At 47.8% G+C, this 21,973-nt stretch overlaps 2 protein-coding genes across 3 annotated transcripts; both read left to right on the top strand.

Moving 5' to 3' along the window:
* The first annotated feature begins 2,480 nt into the window (after positions 1-2,480).
* On the top strand, positions 2,481-7,126 carry LOC107154666 (glutathione S-transferase theta-2B-like). 2 transcript variants are annotated; one of them, XM_048785051.1, is made up of 5 exons: positions 2,481-4,151; positions 4,768-4,855; positions 6,138-6,288; positions 6,401-6,547; positions 6,872-7,126. In XM_048785051.1, exons 1-5 carry the CDS (start codon positions 3,947-3,949, stop codon positions 7,079-7,081), a joined length of 801 nt encoding a protein of 266 aa, XP_048641008.1. In that variant the 5' UTR covers positions 2,481-3,946; the 3' UTR covers positions 7,082-7,126. The 2 variants fall into 2 exon arrangements, with proteins under 2 accessions (XP_048641008.1, XP_015355818.1); XM_015500332.2 differs by having other exon boundaries at positions 2,484-4,151; positions 6,374-6,547.
* Positions 7,127-15,564: 8,438 nt separating this feature from the next.
* Positions 15,565-21,973, top strand: LOC107154533 (glutathione S-transferase theta-4). Its single transcript, XM_015500163.1, has 5 exons — positions 15,565-15,676; positions 16,944-17,031; positions 18,841-18,991; positions 20,085-20,261; positions 21,779-21,973. Exons 1-5 carry the CDS (start codon positions 15,565-15,567, stop codon positions 21,971-21,973), a joined length of 723 nt encoding a protein of 240 aa, XP_015355649.1.

The raw sequence follows: 21,973 nt of genomic DNA, 5'->3' as shown, positions 1-21,973 counted from the left end.
CTTTCTTTGACCTTCCACTTTTGTCATAGGATGATACACCTGAAGGCCCTTGACAGATGCCTATCCCTAGATCTTCTCAGTCACTGAAACTGTGAACCAATAAATTGTTACACAGTTGGTAGCATTTTGTTATAGCTGCACAAGACAGACTAAGACATCTTGCTTACATTAGTAGGGTGCTGTGCCAGCTTCTTCTAGAATCCATGTCTTTCCCTGCATCACTCTTCAACAATTGTTCATAGCAAAGATGTGTAATTGTCACATCACCTTCCCCTGCCACACACCACTGCCTTTGAATTTAAGGTCTAGATTTTAGCATTCCCTCCCCTTCGCCCTTCTCTTCTCTTTCTGGCTTAGCTAAGGCTTTTCCTTCTCCCCAGTCTCTCCAGAGGTGAGGGGACAGCCAGCAGTTGGCCACAAGAGACCACCTCAGGCTGCTGGCTTCAGAGATTTCTGGAGTTTGGGGCCTCAGAACCAAGGTGCAGGGGGCAAGGGGCAGGTGATTGATGCATAGATGTTGATAACCTTGCAATGAAGCCATGTGACACCTGATAAACAGGAGAAAAAATGTGTTTAAGAAGGAAGACAAGGATAAGGCAAGAGGATTTTTAGGTCAAGACTCAAGATTTGTAGTGGGGAAAGAAGGCAATAGAGGGGAAGAAGTTGAAGGTAGAGGAATGTTAATGGTTTGAATCTTGAATGTCCCCCAAAGTCTCATTTGTTCAGAATGATTGAGTCATGAGGACTCTAATCTCTTCAGTGGATTAATCAATCCATTGATGGCTAAATGGACTATTGAGAGGTAGGACCTAGTAGAAAGAAATAGCCTATTGGGGGCATGTTCTGGAAGGGTTTCTTTCTGACCCCTACTTCTCTTTCCCTCTTCCTCCTAGGTCTCACAAGCCGAGCTTTCCTCCACTACACACTTCCACCATGATGTTCTACTTCACCTCAGGCCCACAGCAATGGAATTAACCAACCATGGACTGAAATGTCTGAAACTGAGCCAACATAAACTTTTCCTCCTCAAGGTTGCTTTTGTTAGGTATTTTGGTCACAGCAACAAAAAGTTGACTAACCTAATGTTATAGTTGAAGCTTTGTCCCGGGGTTTCATACTGACTTCCAGGCCACTCATGTATAATCGAATCAAGCCTTTATTGAAGCACACCGGGGCAACTGTCCAGAACATAAAGCTGTTCCCATGATCAGCCTTGAACAATTGCAAGGGCACTCCTTATAAGCCTGAAAACTGCAAAAGGGATGTTCGGGGGGGGGGGGCGTCTAGCCAATGCAAGCAAGCCAGGTTACAGGAAGCAGGAGGAGTGCAGTCAAGCAGCAGGAAGCCTAACCAATCACAGTTAGCCCAATCACTCCAGTTACAGAAACAGAGCCCCATTACCCAGTTACAGAAACAATGCCCAGTTAGGTTGTTCGTGTTCTTAAGGGTTTCTATAGCNATGTTCTGGGGGGGGGGGGGTCTAGCCAATGCAAGCAAGCCAGGTTACAGAAGCAGGAGAGTGCAGTCAAGCAGCAGGAAGCCTAACCAATCACAGTTAGCCCAATCACTCCAGTTACAGAAACAGAGCCCCATTACCCTAGTTACAGAAACAATGCCCATTAGGTAGTTCCGTGTTCTTAAAGGTTTCTGTAGCAAAAGGAAAAGAACATCTTGCCCCAGTCATGACCCTTCTACTTGGCATGGTTGTTTTACAGAATGGAGTCACAAAACAAAATGGAGTCACATTTGTCTTTACTGTTACACTAAGAAGAGACAAGCTAAGTGGCCAAGTGAAGTCCTTGCCAAGGGTAGATGGCCAAGGGTAAAGCATAATTAGGCACCTGAGCCTGAAGGTGGGAGGCCCTATCACTGTGGACAGAGGCCAGAGGAATGAAGAGGCCCATCAGCGTATGAGCCAGGTCTGATTATGAGAAGTGACCATCCCAAGGAGAGCCTGCCTATCGGAATCTGCAGTGGACTAATGCAGGAAACTCTCAAAATCTTCTGGGACCAAATCAGGTCCTTTAGTAGATATAAACTTCTATTTGGCACAGTTACTCTTCCAACTTCCCTCCACACAAGACTGTGAACATCTAGAGCGTTCGGGTCCCTGGGTAAGGGTTGCGAGATAACCAGGACACAGGGGATGCAGAGCCAAGGCAGCAATTGCAACTGCATGCTGAGGTTTATTTGCAAGTTCCTTTTATATTCTTCTTGTAACAAAGCAAGCAATTCTTCAATAACACTTTACCCACATTGTCCAAATATCATGCCTCAGCGGATACACAGAGCTAGATTCAGACTGTTCCTTTTCATTTGATAAGTACCCTCTTAAAGTTCTTTGTAGACATTATCTAATCCCCTGAAGATGCATTTGTTTCTTTAGAATGTACTGTTCCCAGGATAAGTATGCAGGAAGCTTCTTCCTCTTGGCCAAACCATGCAGAACTTGTGCCTTGCGATAAGGGGAAGAGAACTTTTCCTCCTCCTAACTGAGGTTAGCCTCAGCTGACCTAAATCACAGCCACAGCTCTTGCAAAAAGTCAGGCCTGAGGGAGCTAAACTCTGCACACTTAAACCCCAACACAAGACGAATCCTTAGCCCATTAGAGCTTCTGAAGCTTCACCTGGAAGTTTTTTTGTGTTTGTCAGAATTCTTTTCTGTGGAAATTCAATGCCAACTGGTTTAGACTCAAAAAAGAACACCCCCCCCCCCCAAAAAAAAAGAAAAACATTGGATTTCCTGCAAACATTCAATCCTAGGAGAGGAGAGGTATACAGGCCACTGGAAGAACTGCAGTCAGAACCTTCTCCTCACTCCCAAGTTCTTTTTCTGTGTGTCAGCTTCTCCCTCCGGGACCAGCCTGCTCAGTGAATTCTGGAAATGTCACTGGAGGCCACCCCAGCCCACAGTTATCTCTCCAAAGGGACTGCCTTTCTCCTGAGTTCCAATTTCAAAACTCCTGGGTAAATCAGGCAATATAGTGTTCACCTGTAGTCCCAGCTATTTGGAAGGCTGAAACAGAGTCTAGTCTGAGAGCATAGGGAGATCAGGATCTCAAAAAGAAACAAACAAGTAAAAAACCCCAACTCCCAGGGAAGTGTTCTGATCCCCCATTTGGGTCACTGACCAGAGGGGAAAAGATACTCAGAAAGAATCAGCTAAAATCAGTGCCCAGCCGGGTACTATCACTGTGGCCCCTGGGAAGATGGGAGGATGGGGTGAGGAGAGTCAGAGGAAGGAGGATGTTCCTGTGCAGTCATTCCAGCCTGTCCCCTGCTTCTTGGTCTTCCTGACCCCATCCTGTCCGCGCTCCAGCTTTCTGAGCACAGCTGCTCTGCTGAGGAACCATGGAAAGTAGAAAGTTCTTCCGTAAGGCAAGGTTCCCACCAGGCTGGGACACACCTGCACAGGTGATCCCCGAATGAATAGGCTTTAGATCCCTTCCAGCGACACCTGACAGCTGGGAGTGAAAGAACTCCTCCCCCGCCCACCCTTGCCTCCATTCTTCCATTAGTTGCAGAATCCAGAAACAAAATTCTGAAAGTAACCTCTAAAATCTGGGCCCTGGAGATTTTCCAGGAGGACAGAGCCCGCCCATTTCCATTTCCAGGGTAGGGTGAGGTTAGCAACTGGGGTTGGGTCCCTGGTACTCGGGGTGGGGGAAATAAGGCCGCTACTCTCTATCCAAAGCCTTGCTGTCCCCCAGCGCACGCCCACCACGTCACTGCACAGCATCCGCAAGGCGAAACTCCCTCCGACGTGGGCCTTCCCTTCCTAGCCTGGCGCCCAGAATGGGTCCTCTTCAGGAATCTGGTGGCGGAGCGGGATCAAGCGGGCGGGGATATGACAGACCTGACACAGAATCGGGGCGAGCGTAGACACCTGCCTGGGTGGAGCGGGATGCGCCCTCACTGACAAAAGGGGCGGAGTCTGGGCCCTTATATGTCGGGGGCCACCCGGAGTCTACCTGTCCTGCTGCTCCAGAACACTGTCTCCGCTTTCCTTGCTGTCATCGCTGTCCGCGCTAACCCCGCCATGGGTCTGGAGCTCTACCTGGACCTGCTGTCCCAGCCCTGCCGCGCTGTCTTCATCTTCGCAAAGAAGAACGGCATCCCCTTCCAGCTGCGCACGGTGCAGTTTCTCAAAGGTGGCCCCGGAGCGACTGTTAGCGTGTTGGCAGACCCGGTGCATCCACAGGCCCAAGGCTGGGCTCCTCCCTGAGCGCCCCCCCACCCTCCCAGTCTGTACAACAGCGGCTTCTCCTGCAGCGCCGCCTTCTACGGAGTGGCCTTAGACAGGTCACAAGCCTCTCTGAACTTTAGCTTGCTGAGCTGCAAAGGAGGAGGAGGATACTTTCTCCTGTGTGGAGTGGGGAGAAAAATCACAGGGGGTTTCAGATTTCCTGTGTTGAAGGCACTCATTTAATCGTTGAGGCCTTGGAAGCTAAGCCACCCCACTGTGCTGCCCCTCCTGTTTACCCATCACCTCCCCCATCCCTGCTAAATAACTTTTCTTGACCCACCCACAGCACCTGGCTGTCCCTGGAAGGCAGGGAAGGGAGGCCATCCTTATTCCCAGGGCACTAGGCCCAACCTAGGAGGCCCAGAAAGGTGGGTGGGACTGATGGGCCCTCTGGCTACAGCCCAGCCCCAGTAGGACCCTGGTTGGAGAGAAAGAGGGAGGGTAAGAGGTCCAATTTCTGCCCCAGCCCCAACAGGTGTTTTTTTTTTTTTTTTAAAAAAAAAAAAAAACTTCTTCCTCAGGGCAGAACTGCAGCAAGGAGTTCTTGCAGATTAACAGCCTGCAGAAGCTGCCTGTGCTCAAAGATGGTGACTTCATCTTGACTGAAAGGTATCCTCCTTCCCTCTCTCCTAATTCCTGAGCCTTCCAGCCTCTCCCACCCCTCCTCCTGTGGGCTCTTGCAGACCCTGTGGGGCAGTGAGGGAAAAGGTTGGGGGAGAGCAGGATCTGTTACTAGGGACTGACCCACCCTGTCCCTGCTTCTGTCTATAGCCTCCTCTGCTGGTCCCTAGTGCTTCTCCATTCCCAGACTGAGGGGTATTGGAGAAGAGGTCAAGGAGACATTTGTCCACTGTTGGACAGAGAGTAGGTTCAACAAATGGAAGCTGAAAAGGATCTCTCCAGACTTTTCAGATATTCCCTGCCCCAGACTGCCCAAGCTGGCTCTGGAGACCAGTGCCAGGGCTTGAAGGCATAGGTCCTGGTGGGTTCTCCCATCATGCAGGAAGAGGACAAGAGGTCAGGAGACTTTGAAAGTAATGGCTGCTGAGCATGGTGGCACAGACCTGTAATCCCAGTGACTTGGGAGGCTGAGATCATGAGTTCAAAGCCAACCTCAGCAACTTAGTGAGGCCCTAAGCAACTCAGTGAGACCCTGTCTCAAAATAAGAAATAAAAAGCTTTGGGGATGTTGTTCAGTGGTTAAACACCCCTGGGTTCAATCCCTAGTACTTCCCCCACAAAAAAAAAAAAAAAAGCAATGGCTAAGGAACCTGACAAGGAAACCTGAGAATATGCTTTCCCTTCTGATCGCTGACCCATGCATGTGTGGACATTCAAAAGCATCCATGGAAGCCCACTGTGTCCCTGCTCCATGCAGGATTCCAGGGGACAAGAGAGTCAGTTTTCTGAGTTGTGAAGCTTTGGGACAATTTCATTTAACTGTTTGGAGCATTAGTTTCCTCATATACAAAAGGGAGAACAAGAGCCTCTACCTTATAGGGCAGATGCTGAGATAAGCAGGAAGCAGCCCAGACTTGTCCCAGAGACAAGTCTTTGAAAGGACAAACAGGTCTGGCTGAGAGATGGAGGAAAACGCTAGGGGTGTAGCTCTGTGGTAAAGCATTTGCCTAGGCACAAGGCCCTGGTTTCAATCCCCAGCACTTAAAAAAAAAAAAAAAAAAAGAGAGAGAGAGAGAGAGAGGAAGGGATTTTGAGGGCAGGGGTCAGGAAGAAAAGGAGAAATCAGAGAGGTGGGAATAGGGGAGAGTGAGGACAGAAGTATCCATCAAATGCAGAGAAGCCCCAAGGACCCACTGGGGGATGGAAGCACTGGGAGGTAAAGGTTCAGAGCCAGGGTCCTTACAGCCCCTCTTCCTATCCCTGTTTCCAGCTCAGCCATCCTGATTTACTTGAGCTGTAAGTACCAGGTAGCAGACCATTGGTACCCATCTGACCTGCAGACCCGTTCCTGGATCCATGAGTACCTGGGCTGGCATGCAGACAACATCCGAAACATCTTTGGGGTGACCCTGTGGATCCGGGTGAGGAGAGCCATCTGGGGATAGTCCCCTTCAGGGACCTGGGAGGGGGAAGGGTCACGATTAAGCCCAACCTATTCCACATCAGGTGCTTGCACCACTTATTGGGACCCAGGTGCCTGAGGAGAAGGTGAAACGCAACAGGACCTATATGGACCATGCTCTGCAGCAACTGGAGTCCAAGTTCCTGGGGGATAAGCCCTTCCTTGTGGGACAGCAGGTGTCGCTGGCTGATCTCATGTTGCTGGAGGAGCTGATACAGGTAGGAGATAGGCCAGTAGAGCAGTGGCTATGGGCAGAACTCTTTCTATTGCCACTCCCACAAGTCAGAAATAATATGGCCTGGGGAAAGCCAGGATTTGCCCAGAATCACAGAGAGGGTCTCTGGCTAAACTAGGAACAGAGCTTGACCTTCTGCTTCCTGCTTAGTGGTGTTACTCTGGCTGCTTTCAGGCCCTGGGGTTCACTTCTCTGACCTGGGCCTCATGTAGAGGTTGGGGAAGGGATCATGTCCCTTACATCTGTGCTGTGTTCCCAGCTCTGGGTCCTCAGTATCTTCACAACTTTCCCATCCTTGTCCCCGCAGCCCGTGGCTCTTGGCTATGATGTGTTTGTGGGACGGCCACAACTTGCAGCCTGGCGTGGATGTATGGAAGCGTCCCTGGGTACTGAGCTGTGGCAGGAGGCCCATGGCCCCATCTTCAACATTCTGGAACAGATGACCAAAAAAACACTTCCTGTGCCCCCACCAGAGAGCCAAACAAATATGCTGTTTCATATTTCTAAGATTCCTTGAGTGATCTGACTAGAATAAAGACTCATTCTGTTTCTTGCCCCTTTTTATCTTTTTCTTTTTGTTCTAGTCCCTTGTCTCTGGCTCCAGGAGGAGCTCTGCAGAGGCAGAACATCAGGTATGTTTGACAGGAATTCTCAGGTGCAGCATATATAACCAATAAGAGACTAAATCCACAATATATAAAGAGCTCCTAAAAATCAATTACATGAAGGAAAACAAAACCAAAAAAAAATTGGCAAACACCATCTGTGTTTTAAAAATAGTAAAGATTCTAGTGGGCATGATTGTGCCTGTAATCTCAGCTACTCTTAGAGACTGAGGTACAACATAGCCATATTCTATCTCAAAATAATTTTTTTTTAAAAAAGGGAGGCTGAGAATATAACATCCTAGCAAGCAAAAGCCCTCGGTTTAATCCTCAGTACTAAAAAAAAAAAAAAAGACTATGAATAAGAAACCAAGAATTATTGTTTTTATTACATTGTTCTATTATATGTATGGGATAAAATTTTGTCCCAGTGACCCATATGATTAACTAAAGAAATCTCACAAATATCAAACACCATATAAAACTATTAGCAAGGCAACAAAATATTAAGTAGCCAATTAGAATTGCAGACTATTACAGGATGAATATGATGTTTCACAGGACATACTAGTTGTTTTTGAAGTCTAAGAAACTTGAAAGGTTTCTTTTAACAAGCACTAGTCTTCCAAGACAGTTTCACAGTAACAGCAAACAGTAGGATTCATACATGGTTACACAAACCTCCATGTGTATCACACCAGTTATTTTAACAGAGAGAATTCAATATAAAGAATTAGTATCCAGGGCTGGGACTGTAGCTCAGTGGTAAAGTGCTTGCCTTGCATGTGTGAGGCACTGGATTCGTTCCTCAGCACCACATATAAATAAATAAAAATTCTGTGTTTTCATCTACAACTAAAAAACATTTATTAAAAAGAATTAGTATCCAGGTATTGGTGAACCCTAAATACAGACAAACCAGATTATCACAGAGAGTATCACTGCAAGAAGCCCCGCCCTTGGTCCCCATTCCTAGGACTAGGAACCAAGGAAGGACATTGGAATCTTGAAAACCTAGGTGCTAGAGGAGGGGCTCCTGAGAACTCAGACTTCCAAGAATGGTAGTACTTAGACCCATGGTATCATCTCCTAAGGGTGCTCCAGCTTCTCAAGAGCTCTTCACAGGAAGCATGTAGCTGATAGTGGATACATTCTGGTAGGTGATGGTAGATGTCACTGACAACTACGAATGGACTTCCTAACAACCTGCTTTTATGCTCTTCATTACCTATTGTGCTCCAAGCAGCAACCAAACTGTGGCTGTACTGCCCTGGGGGTGGCTGGTGTGTGGCAGCCCTTTTAGACACTATTCTGGCTGCCTCTTCCTTTCAGAGATTCCTCATACTTTTAGGGGTACCCTAACTTGCTCTTCTAGGCATTTTCCTGCATCCCCCTGGGGTTGAGGATAAGTGGTGGCAGCCTGAACCTTTTTGATCCACCCTGTGTGCTTTTCAGTTGTTTACAATTGGATGATTTTACTTTTAACAGACACTCCAATAAAGAATAAAAAGTAAGCAATAAAGTTAATCAAGACTCCTAATGCAAAAACTTCCTCAACAAGACTCCCAAAGCACAAGAAATAAAATCAAGAATTAATAAATGGGATGGACTCAAACTAAAAAGCTTCTTCTCAGCAAAAGAAACAATCAATGAGGTGAACGGAGAGCCTACATTTTGGAAGCAAATTTTTTGCCACACACAAATCAGATAGAGCACTAATCTCCAGAATATATAAAGAACTCAAAAAACTTAATGTCCCTAAAACAAACAACCCAATCAATAAATGGGCTAAGGATCTGAACAGACACTTCTCAAAAGAAGATATATGTTCAATTAACAAATATACGAAAAAATCTTCAACATCAACAGCAATTAGAGAAATGCAAATCAAAACTACTCTAAGATTTCCTTTCATAGCTATCAGGAATACAGACAACAATAAATGTTGGCAAGATGTGGTGGGGGAAAGGCACACCCATACATTGCTGATGGGACTGCAAATTGGTGCAACCAATCTGGAAAGCAGTATGGAGATTCCTTAGAATCTTGGAACGGAAATGGGAGTTCATAACCCACTTGAATCAAATGTATGAAATATGATATGTCAAGAGCTCTGTAATGTTTTGAACAACTAATAAAAAAGAAAAAAAAAAGAATCTTGGAACGGAACCATCATTTGACCAGCTATCCCACTCCTCAGCCTATACCCAAAGGACTTAATATCAGCATACTATAGTAATACAGCCACATCAATGTTCATAGCAGCTCACTTCACAATAGCTAAACTGTGGAATCAACCTAGATGCCCTGCAATGGATGAATGGATAAAGAAACTGTGGTATATATACCCAATGGAATATTACTCAGCATTAAAAGAGAATAAAATCGTGTCATTTGCAGATAAATGGATGGAGTTTGAAAATATCATGCTAAGTGAAGCAAGTCATTTCCAAGAAAAGCCAAAGGTCGAATGTTCTCTCTGATAAGTGGATGCTGATCCATAACGGGGAGCAGAGAGGCATGGGAAAAATTCATGCTGCTGCAGGAATGCTTGGAGCGGCAGCGCAGTGTCCATCCACTCCCCTGCCTGGGGTGCTTTCTGGCCTCCTGCCTGCCTCTGGCAGGGGTGATAGAATCCCTCTTTGGCTTTTTTTCAGATTCTGCAGCTGTCACCCTTCTCAGGTGCAGGTCAGGGTGATGTCCCTGCATCCTGTGCTATTGTCTCTGGAGACCTTATCACTGGTGCATCCATGTCCAACAGCCTATGACCATTAGCTGTGATGAGAGGGATGACTGGTGGAATGACATGGGCAAGTGGAGTCTTTTTTAGGTAGAGAACAAACCCAGGAGGCCCATAACCCTATCCTGAGTCTCTGGGGCAGGTAGAGTCTCTGCAAAAGTTACATTAGGACTCCTCTTGAAGGAATAACAGACACAATAAAGACTTCTCTCTTGTCATCTGTCCTTGTCCATTCCCTCCATTGATTATTTTCTGTCTCTGATCTCACTCTCCACTGAATGAATGAATGAACAAAGGAATGGATGTTTCTCTGCTCTTTTCTTATCCCTATTTCCCCTTTTGCTTTCCTTTTTCTCTGGCTATTCTTTTCATCTCCCATTTCAGGGTGTGGCCCCAGATCCCTGATGGCAAATCTGGATGAGGAGCTGCCTGCATAGAGTAGATGCAGAGTAGATACATTGTGTCCCAGGGTATCAGGCCAAGGGTTTCTGGCACTCCTGGGCATGCCAGAACTGGGTCCAGTTTCCCATCACAAGTCTTGCTGGGAAACAGATGATTCTGCTGGACCTATCTAGTTTCAATTCCTGCCTGTCTGGGCTCCACATCAGCCAGTTCATGAAGGATGCTGGTTCCTAGGGGGCTGCCTGGCCCTGGGAAAGGGCCCATGTTTGTTGTGCTCCCAGTGACTCCTAGAGTGTACTGATGGCCCAGCCAGGGGTGCAAGATTTGGACGTATGTCTTGGTCTCTCACTCCCAAGAGCACCAACCATGGTCCCAGAACTTCTCACAGTGACCCTATAGACACTTTCAGAATGGCCAAGGGTTGCGTGGTGTCCACCCACCAAGATAAGCCATGTGCTGTTCCTGAAACCAGACATAGTATCAGCCCCATGCAAGCCACAAAACCTGTGAATGTGTGTTAGGGGCATGTCCCCCAAAGTTCTATCCACTGGAAAGTTTCAGTTCCTGTGAAAAGAGTAGGGAAAGCATTATAGTCCGCTCGTGTGGGCCAGGAAGGTGTGGCCAGAGGGTGGCTCCTGTTTCCTCAGGTTCCAGAGTGGGCCCCTACTTCCATTCCAAAGGCCAGGGAGGGGTGGTGGCTCAGTGGGTACTGGGTCACCAGCCCACTGGGTCTGGAGGAAGTAGGTTTCAGGGAGGAGCACAGAATACTGGACCAATTTTGGGAGAAGGGTACGGTCCAGAAGGGTGAGCAGTCAGGTCATGTACTGAGTCTCCCCTCCTCTCTGCCCACAAAAACAACACCTCTACCCTGGATTCCTAAAGGTGAACCCCCTGGGGAAGGTGCCCCCCCTCAGGGATGGTGACTTCCTGCTGACTGGGAGCTAATGGTGAGCTGGTACACACTGTTGGGTGTGTGGGAGACTTCCCACTGAAGTTAAATTTCTGTCTCTGGAGAACATCACAGAATCCCTTACCCCTCCCGCTCCTCTCCGAAGGTCGCCAAATTCAAAAATTTTCTCCACCAATCCCCTTGGGACATAGTGTCCATTCCCCCATTCCTGAGTCACCCTGCCAGTCCTCACCTGCCACGTCACCTATGCAACCCTTCTTTAGCCGAAGCTTGCTAGCTCACGCTCTCTGCCCTCTTTCTCTTCTTTCTCTTCCTCTCTGCTCTCTTCCCTCTTCCTCTCTGCTCTCTGCTCTTTGCTCTCTGCTCTATGCCCTCCTCCTCTCCTCTCTCTGCTCTCTGCCTCTCCTTTCTTCCCCTTCGGGCAGCCCCCCAATAAAATCTCTTGATTGAATCTGTCTTGGATGAGTCACTCGCTTTTCACACTCATGAGCCAGCATCAGGCTCTGTCTCAGTTCTAGGGCTCAGGATGTTGGGAACAGGTAAAGGGGATAGAAGAAAGCTGATCACCCCTGGCCTGCAGATCTTTCCAAATTACTGGCAGCCTGCCCAGCTCAAAGACAAGGGCTAGACCCAGGGGCCACTTAAAGGTAAGAGCCAGGAGGCTGGAGCCTGGCTAGAGCCTGAGATGGCTAGAGCTGCAGGCTGGAGGGGGGCATAGGTCAACTAGCCAGATCTGGATAACTTGGAGCCAGTGGGCAAGTTGTGGGATGAAGGTTAGTGCTTCCCTGAATGTCCTCAGTATATCCTTTCAGAATCATAAAAGCTAGGCACTCCCAGGGTCAGATTGCACTTTGAATCCCAGCTCCCCACTTTCTGTTCTCTGTGTCCTTGGTCAGGTCAAAGAACTTTGTGCCCCAGGTTTCTCCTTTGTAACATGGAAAAAGAAATGTCACCACCTAAAGAGAGAGAGAGAGAGAAGAAGAAGAAGAAGAAGAAGAAGAAGAAGAAGAAGAAAAGAAGAGGAGGAGGAGGNGGAGGAGGAGGAGGAGGAGGAGGAGGAGGAGGAGGAGGAGGAGGAGGAGGAGGAGGAGGAGGAGGAGGAGGAGGAGGAGGAGGAGGAGGAGGAGGAGGAGGAGGAGGAGGAGGAGGAGGAGGAGGAGGAGGAGGAGGAGGAGGAGGAGGAGGAGGAGGAGGAGGAGGAGGAGGAGGAGGAGGAGGAGGAGGAGGAGGAGGAGGAGGAGGAGGAGGAGGAGGAGGAGGAGGAGGAGGAGGAGGAGGAGGAGGAGGAGGAGGAGGAGGAGGAGGAGGAGGAGGAGGAGGAGGAGGAGGAGGAGGAGGAGGAGGAGGAGGAGGAGGAGGAGGAGGAGGAGGAGGAGGAGGAGGAGGAGGAGGAGGAGGAGGAGGAGGAGGAGGAGGAGGAGGAGGAGGAGGAGGAGGAGGAGGAGGAGGAGGAGGAGGAGGAGGAGGAGGAGGAGGAGGAGGAGGAGGAGGAGGAGGAGGAGGAGGAGGAGGAGGAGGAGGAGGAGGAGGAGGAGGAGGAGGAGGAGGAGGAGGAGGAGGAGGAGGAGGAGGAGGAGGAGGAGGAGGAGGAGGAGGAGGAGGAGGAGGAGGAGGAGGAGGAGGAGGAGGAGGAGGAGGAGGAGGAGGAGGAGGAGGAGGAGGAGGAGGAGGAGGAGGAGGAGGAGGAGGAGGAGGAGGAGGAGGAGGAGGAGGAGGAGGAGGAGGAGGAGGAGGAGGAGGAGGAGGAGGAGGAGGAGGAGGAGGAGGAGGAGGAGGAGGAGGAGGAGGAGGAGAAACAAACAGAAATATCACCACCTCCCAGGTATTGCCTGAGGATGGAAAATGGATCCTAATGCTAGAAATCCAATGCTAGAAATCAAGAAAGTAGATTCTCTGAGCCCCTCCCTCAGGCCTGAGGCACTAGGAAGGGAACTTGGAGACCCTCTGGACATGGCTCACGTGGCAGAACTGCCTTCCTCATACTGAATAGGAAACTTGATACCAGGTAGCAAGGCTTGGACCCAGAGGGCAGGTCTGGGCCACAGCTAGGAGGGCAGGCTGGACTATGAGCCTAGAGAGGAACTGAGTTAGATAGAGAGGAATGGAGTGGTCTGGGGAAGATGCTGCCTGGAGAAGCATGGAATTGTGGGGAGGTTCTCCCCTGGAGATGGAGTTGGGGAGAAACCTGGTCAAATCACCCTGAGTACAAGCAAAAAAGCTTTCTTCACCCTGATAGGGCATTCAGAAGAGCCCTGACATCCCTGCCTCCATTCTGGCATCCTTTTATACCTGAGCCACAAATATGAGCCAGCAGCATACAGAGAGTCACTTCTCAGAACTGCAGGCCTGCACCTGTGTCAGCAGGTACCTGTTATGTCAGCATCCATACAGATGCCAGAGACCAGTGTCTACCTGTGCAAGGTGAGTCTCCTTGGCTCTATTATGCAGCTGGGGTAGGAGCCAGGACCCTAGAGCAGTAGATACCTGTTGTCATACATATTGCCTCATTTCCACTGTCCTGGGCAGATAATCACCAATCCATCAAAATACTTTCCCTACTGAGTGAATGAATGAAGCCTCAGAATCCTGAATACTCAGCTCAGGGGGCATCACTAATCAATGGTGGCAAAGGAAAAAAATAGAGAGGAAATCAGAGAAGGTTGGAAGGGCTTAAGATAAGCTGTTCTCTCTCCTTCTAAACCAGTCTCTCCTGTCCCTCTTCTTGGGAAGCCTGTGGGTGCTGCACAGCTAGAGTGGCTGTTGGATAGGCTGACATCAGTCCTACAGCACCTGAATGAGATGCTCCTGGTAGTCTCCTGGGTAGACTTGATGGCACTGATAGAGCTGATGCAGGTGAGGCTTTCCTACATCCCTGCCTTCTGTGGGGACACAAGGCATGAAGCTGAGGACTCAGCCAGCTGCCCTCTCTCCCCATCCCACTTCCATTGGCTATAACTTCTTCCAAGACTGACCCAACTGGCAGTGTGGTGGGTCCTTGGGGAGGTCACTCTCCGTGCTGATCTCTTTAAGGAGGCCTACAAGCTCATACTCTAGTCTTGGGACCCCCTCGAGGCCCAGCTGGACCCCCAGCAGGCCCAGAAGCTGGTGCAGCTTCTGCAGAAGCCAGCTCTATTGATGGGTACAGCCTTATCACTCCCCTGAATTCGGCTGTTTGTAATAAATACACTGTACTCTCTGCCTATGCCTTACTCTGTCCCCAGGAAGTGATGCCTATCTCATTTCTGAGCTGAGGCCTAGAAAGACAGGGAATCTTTCAAAATCACACAGCACAGAGCAGCACTCAGGCCTCACCACAGGTCTCTAGTTCATTTCCTCAGTCTCCCGGGCAGTCTACTCACTGCAGTCCTAATCCAGGCCAGGAAGTTTCTGGGCTTCATTACATGGCATGATTGGGCTGACCACACCCTCGGACCCCTGTTGGTATTGTCCCTGATGTCCCCTGGGTTCCCACAGTGTGCTATAGTCAATTTCCCATTACTGTAAGGAAACTATCTGAGATAATTAATTTATAATGAGGAAAAGGTTATTTTGGGTCATAATTTCAGAGTTTCCAGTGCATGATTAAATGGACCAGTTTCCAGTCTGGCGGGGGTGTTCAAGAAAATGCAGGAAATGTATAACAGAGAAAACTGCTCACTTCACAGCCAGAAAGCAAAGGAGAAAAAAGAGGAAGAGATTGGTGTCTCAAAATTCCCTTCAAGGGCATGCCCCCAGCCACCTAACTTCCTTCCATTAGGCCTCACTGTCTAAGGGCTCTGCCACTCCTAATAGCACCACTCTGGGGACGAAGGCTTTAGCATATGGGCCTTTGGAAGACATTCAAGATCCCAACTATAGCACCCAGCTTCTGTGTCTTATTCTCCCAATTCAGACTAAATTTCCTTGTGGATAGCCCCAATCCCTACTTTTGACCCTGAAAGTTTAGTTCTCATTGCCTCCTCCTCAGTCTGGACCTTGCAAAGTCCTTTACAAAAAGGACTACACTGAAGGCCTGGCCCTGGGAATTCTCATGCATGACCCCTTCTCAGACAGGCTATCTTTAAGGCAGAACCAAGGGGCAACAGGCATAAACCAGCACCTGCTTCCCCTCCACCAACCCTTTTCCAAGAACCTCTCCCCACTCTTAGTTATCTTCAGAATCCCTGCTATTGTGAGAGTTCTAGGTTTCCTTGTCTTATGACAACACCAAGGGAAACAAGAAGTTCCAGAATGTGGGGTCCTGGGCTTAGGTCAGAGAGGGCACAGGGTCAGGGGCTCAGGCTGAACACAGACTCAGGTCTGTGCTTGGTCTGCTGGGGCTTTGGGGCCCAGGAAGTGTCAGCATGGTCCTGGAGCTCTACATGGATCTTCTGTCAGCATCCTGCCGCGCTGTCTACATCTTTGCCAAGAAGAATGGCATAGCCTTTGACTTCCAGTTTGTAGATCTGCTGAAAGGTCAGTCCCTACGTCTACCCAGGCAGATCTCATCCTGAGGTGCAGCTAGAATACCCAGGAGGGTGTTTTTTGAGAAGCAGAGACAGAAACAAAGGCCACTCTCCACAAAAGTCTGCAGGGGAATAAAAGGTGCCCAAAGTGTCAAGGTACACAGTCTGCATCTCTGTCTAACCCACCTTAGTCAGAGTCCCCACTAATGATGGTGAGATGAACAGACTTTCTGAGAGAAAAAGGGAAGGAAGGACTTCTAGAGAATCCCTGAGCACCCAGTTTGCATCCTCACCATCTCCATGTGGGGGTCTTGCATCTTGTTATCTAGTCTATCTTGCCAATCAGTCTAGTAAAGTTCACAGAAAGGTAGTCATTCCCCACATGAGAGTGCAGCTGTTGTTCAGTCCATCTCCATTTTTCCAGGTGTTCAAGCTTGTTTAGATGACTGGGGATGTAGCTCAGTGGTAGAGCTCTTGCCTAGCATGTGAAAGACCCTGGATTCCATCCCAAGTACCAGTCCCTCCAAAAATTATATGAAGAGCAAACCTGCTCAGGGTTACACCAACCTCACAAGAATGTCATGGGAATCAAACACCAGCCCCACCCCAAGAATAGAGGAGGTTCTAAAAGCTCAGCTTATGCAGACAGAAGCCTCTAGACTGTAGAGAAGGAGACAATGTAACTATGGAATGAATGAGGTGTAATTGGAGCCCTAAGAAATGTTTCCACTTAGAAGCATCTGGTTAAGGAGTCAAGAGTCCTGATTCCTGCTCCCAGTGAAGTTCTGCATTCAGATCTGATGACCCTGATTGCCTATGAGGGATTCCTTTTTGGACACTCAGCTGTGTTCAGGCAGCTGTGGCTGCCCTGTTCCACTTAAAGAGGGGACAGAGTGAAGGAGTGTCAGGGCAGGTCCTTAGGGCTCCTGTTCATTCAGAAGCTGTGGCTTCAGGTAGTGGTGGAATAGGAGCTGGAGACCTTCAGTTTGGGGAGCCAAAAGACTATCTTGGTTCCAGGGCACAAGGGTCACCAAGTCTGGGGTATGGGCAGGGTAGAAGGTAGAAGTCCTGATCCTGGCTCCTATTCGGTTGCTGACTTGCCCCAGGATCATATGGGTCTTTGGAAGACATTCAAGATCCAAACTATAGCACCCAGCTTCTGTGTCTTATTCCTTAAGGCCTCAGTTTCCCCTTCTGGATGAAATAGGGAGAAATTTCTGTTTCTAGGAAGCAGAGATAGGATCCCAACAGCCTCAGACCCTCCCTGCTCCTCTCAGGTCATCACCATAGCAAGGAATACATTGAGATCAACCCCCTGAGGAAGCTGCCCAGCCTCAAAGATGGAAATTTTATCTTATCTGAAAGGTAAGTGACCTTCCAGTACTCTGGGGATGGAATCCAGGGCCTTGTAGATGTTAGGCAAGTGCTCTTCCTAGGAAATTCAGTAGGAACCCCCCTTGTAGCATTTATTTACTTTTTTTTATTTTTAATTTTTTTTAGTTATAGATGGACATAATATCTTTATTTTATTTATTTATTTTTATGTGGTGCTGAGGATGGAACCCAGTGCCTCACATGTGCGAGGCCAGCAGTCTGCCACTGAACCACAACCCCACCCCTATTTACTTATTTTTTTTTTTTACCATGGAAAATTTCACACATGCACTAAAGGTAAATGCATACTAACTAATATGCATATATGAGTATAACAAACCCACATACCCATCTCCCAGGTTCAGCATTTATCAATTAGGGTTTATTTTGCATTATTCATACCACATCTGGTTCCTCTTCCAGACACCCATAAATATTCAGTTCACACCCATTCCACTTATAAATGTTTAGGAATATGTCTCTAAGAGATAAAGACTCTTCAAAAACGCACCATCCCAATACTAATATGACAATAAAATTAACAATAATTCTTGGACTTCAGAAAATATCCATCTCCTAGTCAAAAGTCTCTAATTATCTCATAAATATTTTTTGGCAGTTTGGTTGAATCAGGGTCTAAAAAAGTTCTGAGTATTACAGTTGTTTGGTCTCTCTCTTATGCCTCTCTACCTATAGCCCCCTGTCTTACTCCATCTTGGGTTGCTATCACTGAATAGTACCGACTGGTAAATTTATAGCAAATAAAGGTTGAATTTATCCCATGGTTCAGGATGTCAAAAAATCTAAGAGCATGGAGCTGTCATCTGCTTTGCATTGGCTGAGGGCTTTCCCTCTGGATCATAGCATGCCACAAAGAATTACATGGTGAGACAGAGCAAGCAAGCCAGAGAGAGCTTGCTTTTATATCAAATCCACTCCTATGGCAAACCATTAATCCAGTAACTCTTTTAACTGCAAATGGATGAATTCATTTATGGGGCCTCTTCATTCTTAATGGTCCAATCTCTTAATACCTTACAGCAGGGATTAAATCTCAACCCGAGTTTTGATACAGACATTTAAACTGTAGCATCCTCTCCATTCCCTGACCTCTTTGTCTTAGCATATTTATTATTAATTATGATGAGGAAATTGGGTCCTTTGTCCTGTGGAGGCAATGCCTAGGACCCATCCATCACCAGAATGTCTCCAATATGTACTGCATTCCCAGGCCTCTGTTCCTAATTCCATCCCACAAATACCAGAAACCCTTGCTTGGTTATTACTGGATGCTGGAGCTATCATCTTGGCCTTTCTGTTATCAATTCTGACCCTTCCATCCAGCACTAGAGAAATGGATTCTCTCTCATCCCTTATAATCTTAAGAATTAAGTCCAAACTTCCCTGCATTTCCAAGGGCCTCCATACTTGGGCTCAACAGCATCTGACTGTCTCTCTTCACTCCCTGACCGCCCCTGTCCACTTTATGGTGTACTTGCCTGCCCTCCATTTCCCAAAATTTACCTCATGCCCTCTTACCCTGGTGTTTTGACATACGTTGTTTCTCCTAGCTAAACTGCCCTTTCTTATGCCATCCAATGACTCCTGCTCACCCTGCAGGTCTCCTTCCCTGCCCTTGCTGATTATTAGACTGACAGCTTCGGGGAGACCTTTCCTTGGGTCCTTTGGACTCCTTCTCCTGGAAGAATGTCAGCATCTAGAGCCTGATTATGGCTGGGGTGGTCAGTGTTGGAGCCTTCAGAAGATAAGAGCAGTTGTCCTGATCTGCCCTTTCTGCAGTGTGGCCATCCTTTTTTACCTGTGCCGAAGGTACAGCACACCCTCCCACTGGTACCCACCAGACCTGCACTCACGGGCCCGTGTGGATGAGTTCATGGCCTGGCAGCACACGGCCATTCAGCTGCCCATGAGCAAGATACTCTGGATCAAGGTAAATGGGGCCATGTCTGGGGATTGGGGACAAGGGGGAAAGGAGTTAGGAAGCCTAGAGTCCAGTCCCAGCCCTGCTGACCACTAATGAGCTCAAGAAAATCTTCCTCCCTCTTTGAGCTTTATTTCACCTGCTCCCCCTCCTGCCTTCCTTATAGAGTTGCTGGGAATGTGGAATGAACCATTGAGTATGACAGAGTCTTGTTAAGACAAGGAAAAAAACACCCAAGAAGGGCTGATATGACTCAAGCCAGGACAGGATTCAAAAAAATTGATTCTGAACTAGAGAATGTAAAGGGCCCATTGAGATTAGAAAACTTAAAGATGATAAATAACATGCGTGCTCTTACTTCTAATCCTAAGCCTATGTCTTAGTCCATCTTTCATTGCTGTAACAGAACATCTGAAGTTGGGTAGCTTATTTTTAAAAAGAGAGAGAGGGAGAGGGAGAGGGAGAGGGAGAGAGGGAGAGAGGGAGAGAGAGAGGGAGAGAGGTTTATTTTGCTCACAGGTTTGGAGGCTGAAAGTCCAAACAAATGGCACCAGATCTGGTAAAAGCCTCATGGCAGATGTCATCACAATGAGAACGTATAAGAAGGATCACATTGTAAGACAGGAAGCCAGAAAATGGGGAGGGGCCAGTCTTGCTCTTCGGAAAAACTTGCTCTTTTAAGAACTAACTCGGTGTCCCATGAGAATTACCTTAATTCCTTCTAAGGGCAGAGACCCCAGTGATATACTACTAATCTTCACACCTTTTAAAGGTTTTACCACCTTTCACATTGCTCTACTTGGGACCAAATTTCCAACATATGAATCCTTGGGGGGTACACTCAAACCAAATATAAACTATAACAACCTATGCAAACATTACTAACCAATCATAGGATTCACTCTTGATAAGGTCTCAAAATCCTTCTGATTACATGGCACCAGGCAAAATCTACCAATCAGATCTGCTAAAATAGATGAAACTACTTTACAGCCCTTGGTACTGTCCACTATGTATCTAGCAGACAAGGATATAGAGATCTGGAGGGACAGATGAAACAGAATTGTAGCTTCCATTTCCTTCCTCTCCCCCACCTCGTCAGTTGCTGATCCCAATGATCACAGGTGAGGAAGTTTCAGCTGATAAGACAGAACAGGTGCTGGAAGAAGTGAAGCAAAACATGCAGTTCTTCGAGGAGAAGTTTCTACAGGACAAGCTGTTCATCACTGGGGACCACATCTCACTGGCTGACTTGGTAGCTCTAATGGAGATGATGCAGGTGTGGGGTGGGGTAATGGGGGGTGGTCAGAGGATGGGCAGAAGCAGGAAACTTCTGTGATCAGTGTACCCACAACTTGAGAATAGACTGTCAAAGCAAGAGAAGCAGGCATGCCCATCCTGAGGATTGTGGGAACCAGATCTGGGTGCCTGGATTACATTTGGGAAGCACAGAAGGTTTTGAATCAGGGAAGATCATGATCATCTATCTTGGCAAGGCTTCCACAGCATGTAGAGGAACTAGAGGATGAACCTAGAATAGAGAGAATACCACATTTCTCAGTCCATGTCTCCTCCTCCTCCTCCTCCTCCTCCTCCTCCTAGGGATTTTCTTTTCTTCTTCTTCTTTTCTTTTCTTTTGTCATTTTTTTTTTTTTGGAACTGGGGGTGGAACCCAAACTGGGGGTGGAACCCAGGGCTTTGTGTATGCAAGGCAGATGCTTTGCCACAGAGCTACATTCTGGCCCCACTATAGGATTTTCCAGGAAATGTTAAGAGGTCTTGCCTCTTTTCCAGAGCTCTATACAGAGAGTAGTATGGGTAAAGCTGTCTTGATTCTGGGTCTGAGGGGTATCCAGTATGCATTTGGAGGCATGCAGGGGTGTTGGGGCATTTATGTAACCGTTATATGCAGGGAAGAGTAGCTAGTTTGGAGCTAGCTGGTACGTGCAGGATGGATAATTTAACCCTGGCCAGTGTCTTGAGAGCTGGTATGGTCTCTGGCTGGTATGAAAAGCAGCCACTTTGGTCCCTGGTCAATGTGCAGTACAGACCAGCACCAGGAAAAACTATTCAAGTATGTCTTAAGTATACAGCCCAATGCTTCACTTGCATTCTTTACCTTTCACCCACATCAACCTCTCATGAGCCTCCTGAAAACCTTGGTTAATTATTTTTCTTTTCTTTTCTTTTCTTTTTTTAGGTACATATTTCCTTTTTAGTTGTAGATGGACACAACATTTTTTTTGTATTTTTATTTTTATGTGGTGCTGAGGATTGAACCCAGTGCCTCACATGGGCCAGGCAAGCACTCTACACTGAGCCACAACCCCAGCCCCTAGGTTATATATTTCTTAAACAAGCAAGACAAATCTGTAGGCAGGTTGCCTCCTGGGTCTCCTCTTTCATCCCCTGTGTTTGATCACAGAGAAGAGTTCAATGTGAGGAGAACAGAACTGAGTTCTTCCACCAATTCCCTTGGGAACAAGGAATCTACCTGGAAATGGGTAGGAACCATGTGGGGTGGGTTCAAGCCAGAGAAGTGGGAACTACCTGGATCAGGGATCACCTAGAGAGGGGTTCAGGAGCCTTGGAGCAGGACCAGTGACCAAGAACCCTGGGGGATTCTGAAATACCTATTCCTACCTCACATCTATTACATAGTTTGTGACCCCTTGTCTGGGTCTTGGGGGCCGGAGGATGACTAACCCTTTGTAAAGGCAGACGGGGAGGGCCTTTGAGGCTATAGGAGAAGACCCAAGTGGCACTGACCACATCTTCCTCTTTGTCTATCTACAGCCCATGGGGACCAATTATAATGTTTTCCTCAGCTCCAAGCTGGCTGAGTGGCGCATGAGAGTTGAGCTGGCAATTGGCTCTGGCCTCTTCTGGGATGCCCATGACCGGCTGTCAAAGTTGGCAGAATGGGACTGTTCAACATTGGATCCACTTGTCAAAGACAGAATTTCTGACTTTGTGAAGAAGTCCAAGTGA

The sequence above is a fragment of the Marmota marmota genome, unplaced genomic scaffold, assembly GCF_001458135.2.
Source record: "Marmota marmota marmota unplaced genomic scaffold, marMar, whole genome shotgun sequence".
Lineage (NCBI taxonomy): Eukaryota > Metazoa > Chordata > Mammalia > Rodentia > Sciuridae > Marmota > Marmota marmota.
This window is presented reverse-complemented; position numbering and strand designations above follow the sequence as displayed.

Bases quoted from the DNA above. Each gene is read 5' to 3' on its own strand.
- LOC107154666 (XM_015500332.2), top strand. From the start codon at position 3,947: ATGTCGGGGGCCACCCGGAGTCTACCTGTCCTGCTGCTCCAGAACACT. The intron at 4,152-4,767 runs GTGGCCCCGGAG...CTTCTTCCTCAG, and splicing joins CACGGTGCAGTTTCTCAAAG to GGCAGAACTGCAGCAAGGAG. The intron at 4,856-6,137 runs GTATCCTCCTTC...CCCTGTTTCCAG, and splicing joins GACTTCATCTTGACTGAAAG to CTCAGCCATCCTGATTTACT.
- LOC107154533 (XM_015500163.1), top strand. From the start codon at position 15,565: ATGGTCCTGGAGCTCTACATGGATCTTCTGTCAGCATCCTGCCGCGCT. The intron at 17,032-18,840 runs GTAAGTGACCTT...CCCTTTCTGCAG, and splicing joins AATTTTATCTTATCTGAAAG to TGTGGCCATCCTTTTTTACC. The intron at 18,992-20,084 runs GTAAATGGGGCC...CCACCTCGTCAG, and splicing joins GCAAGATACTCTGGATCAAG to TTGCTGATCCCAATGATCAC.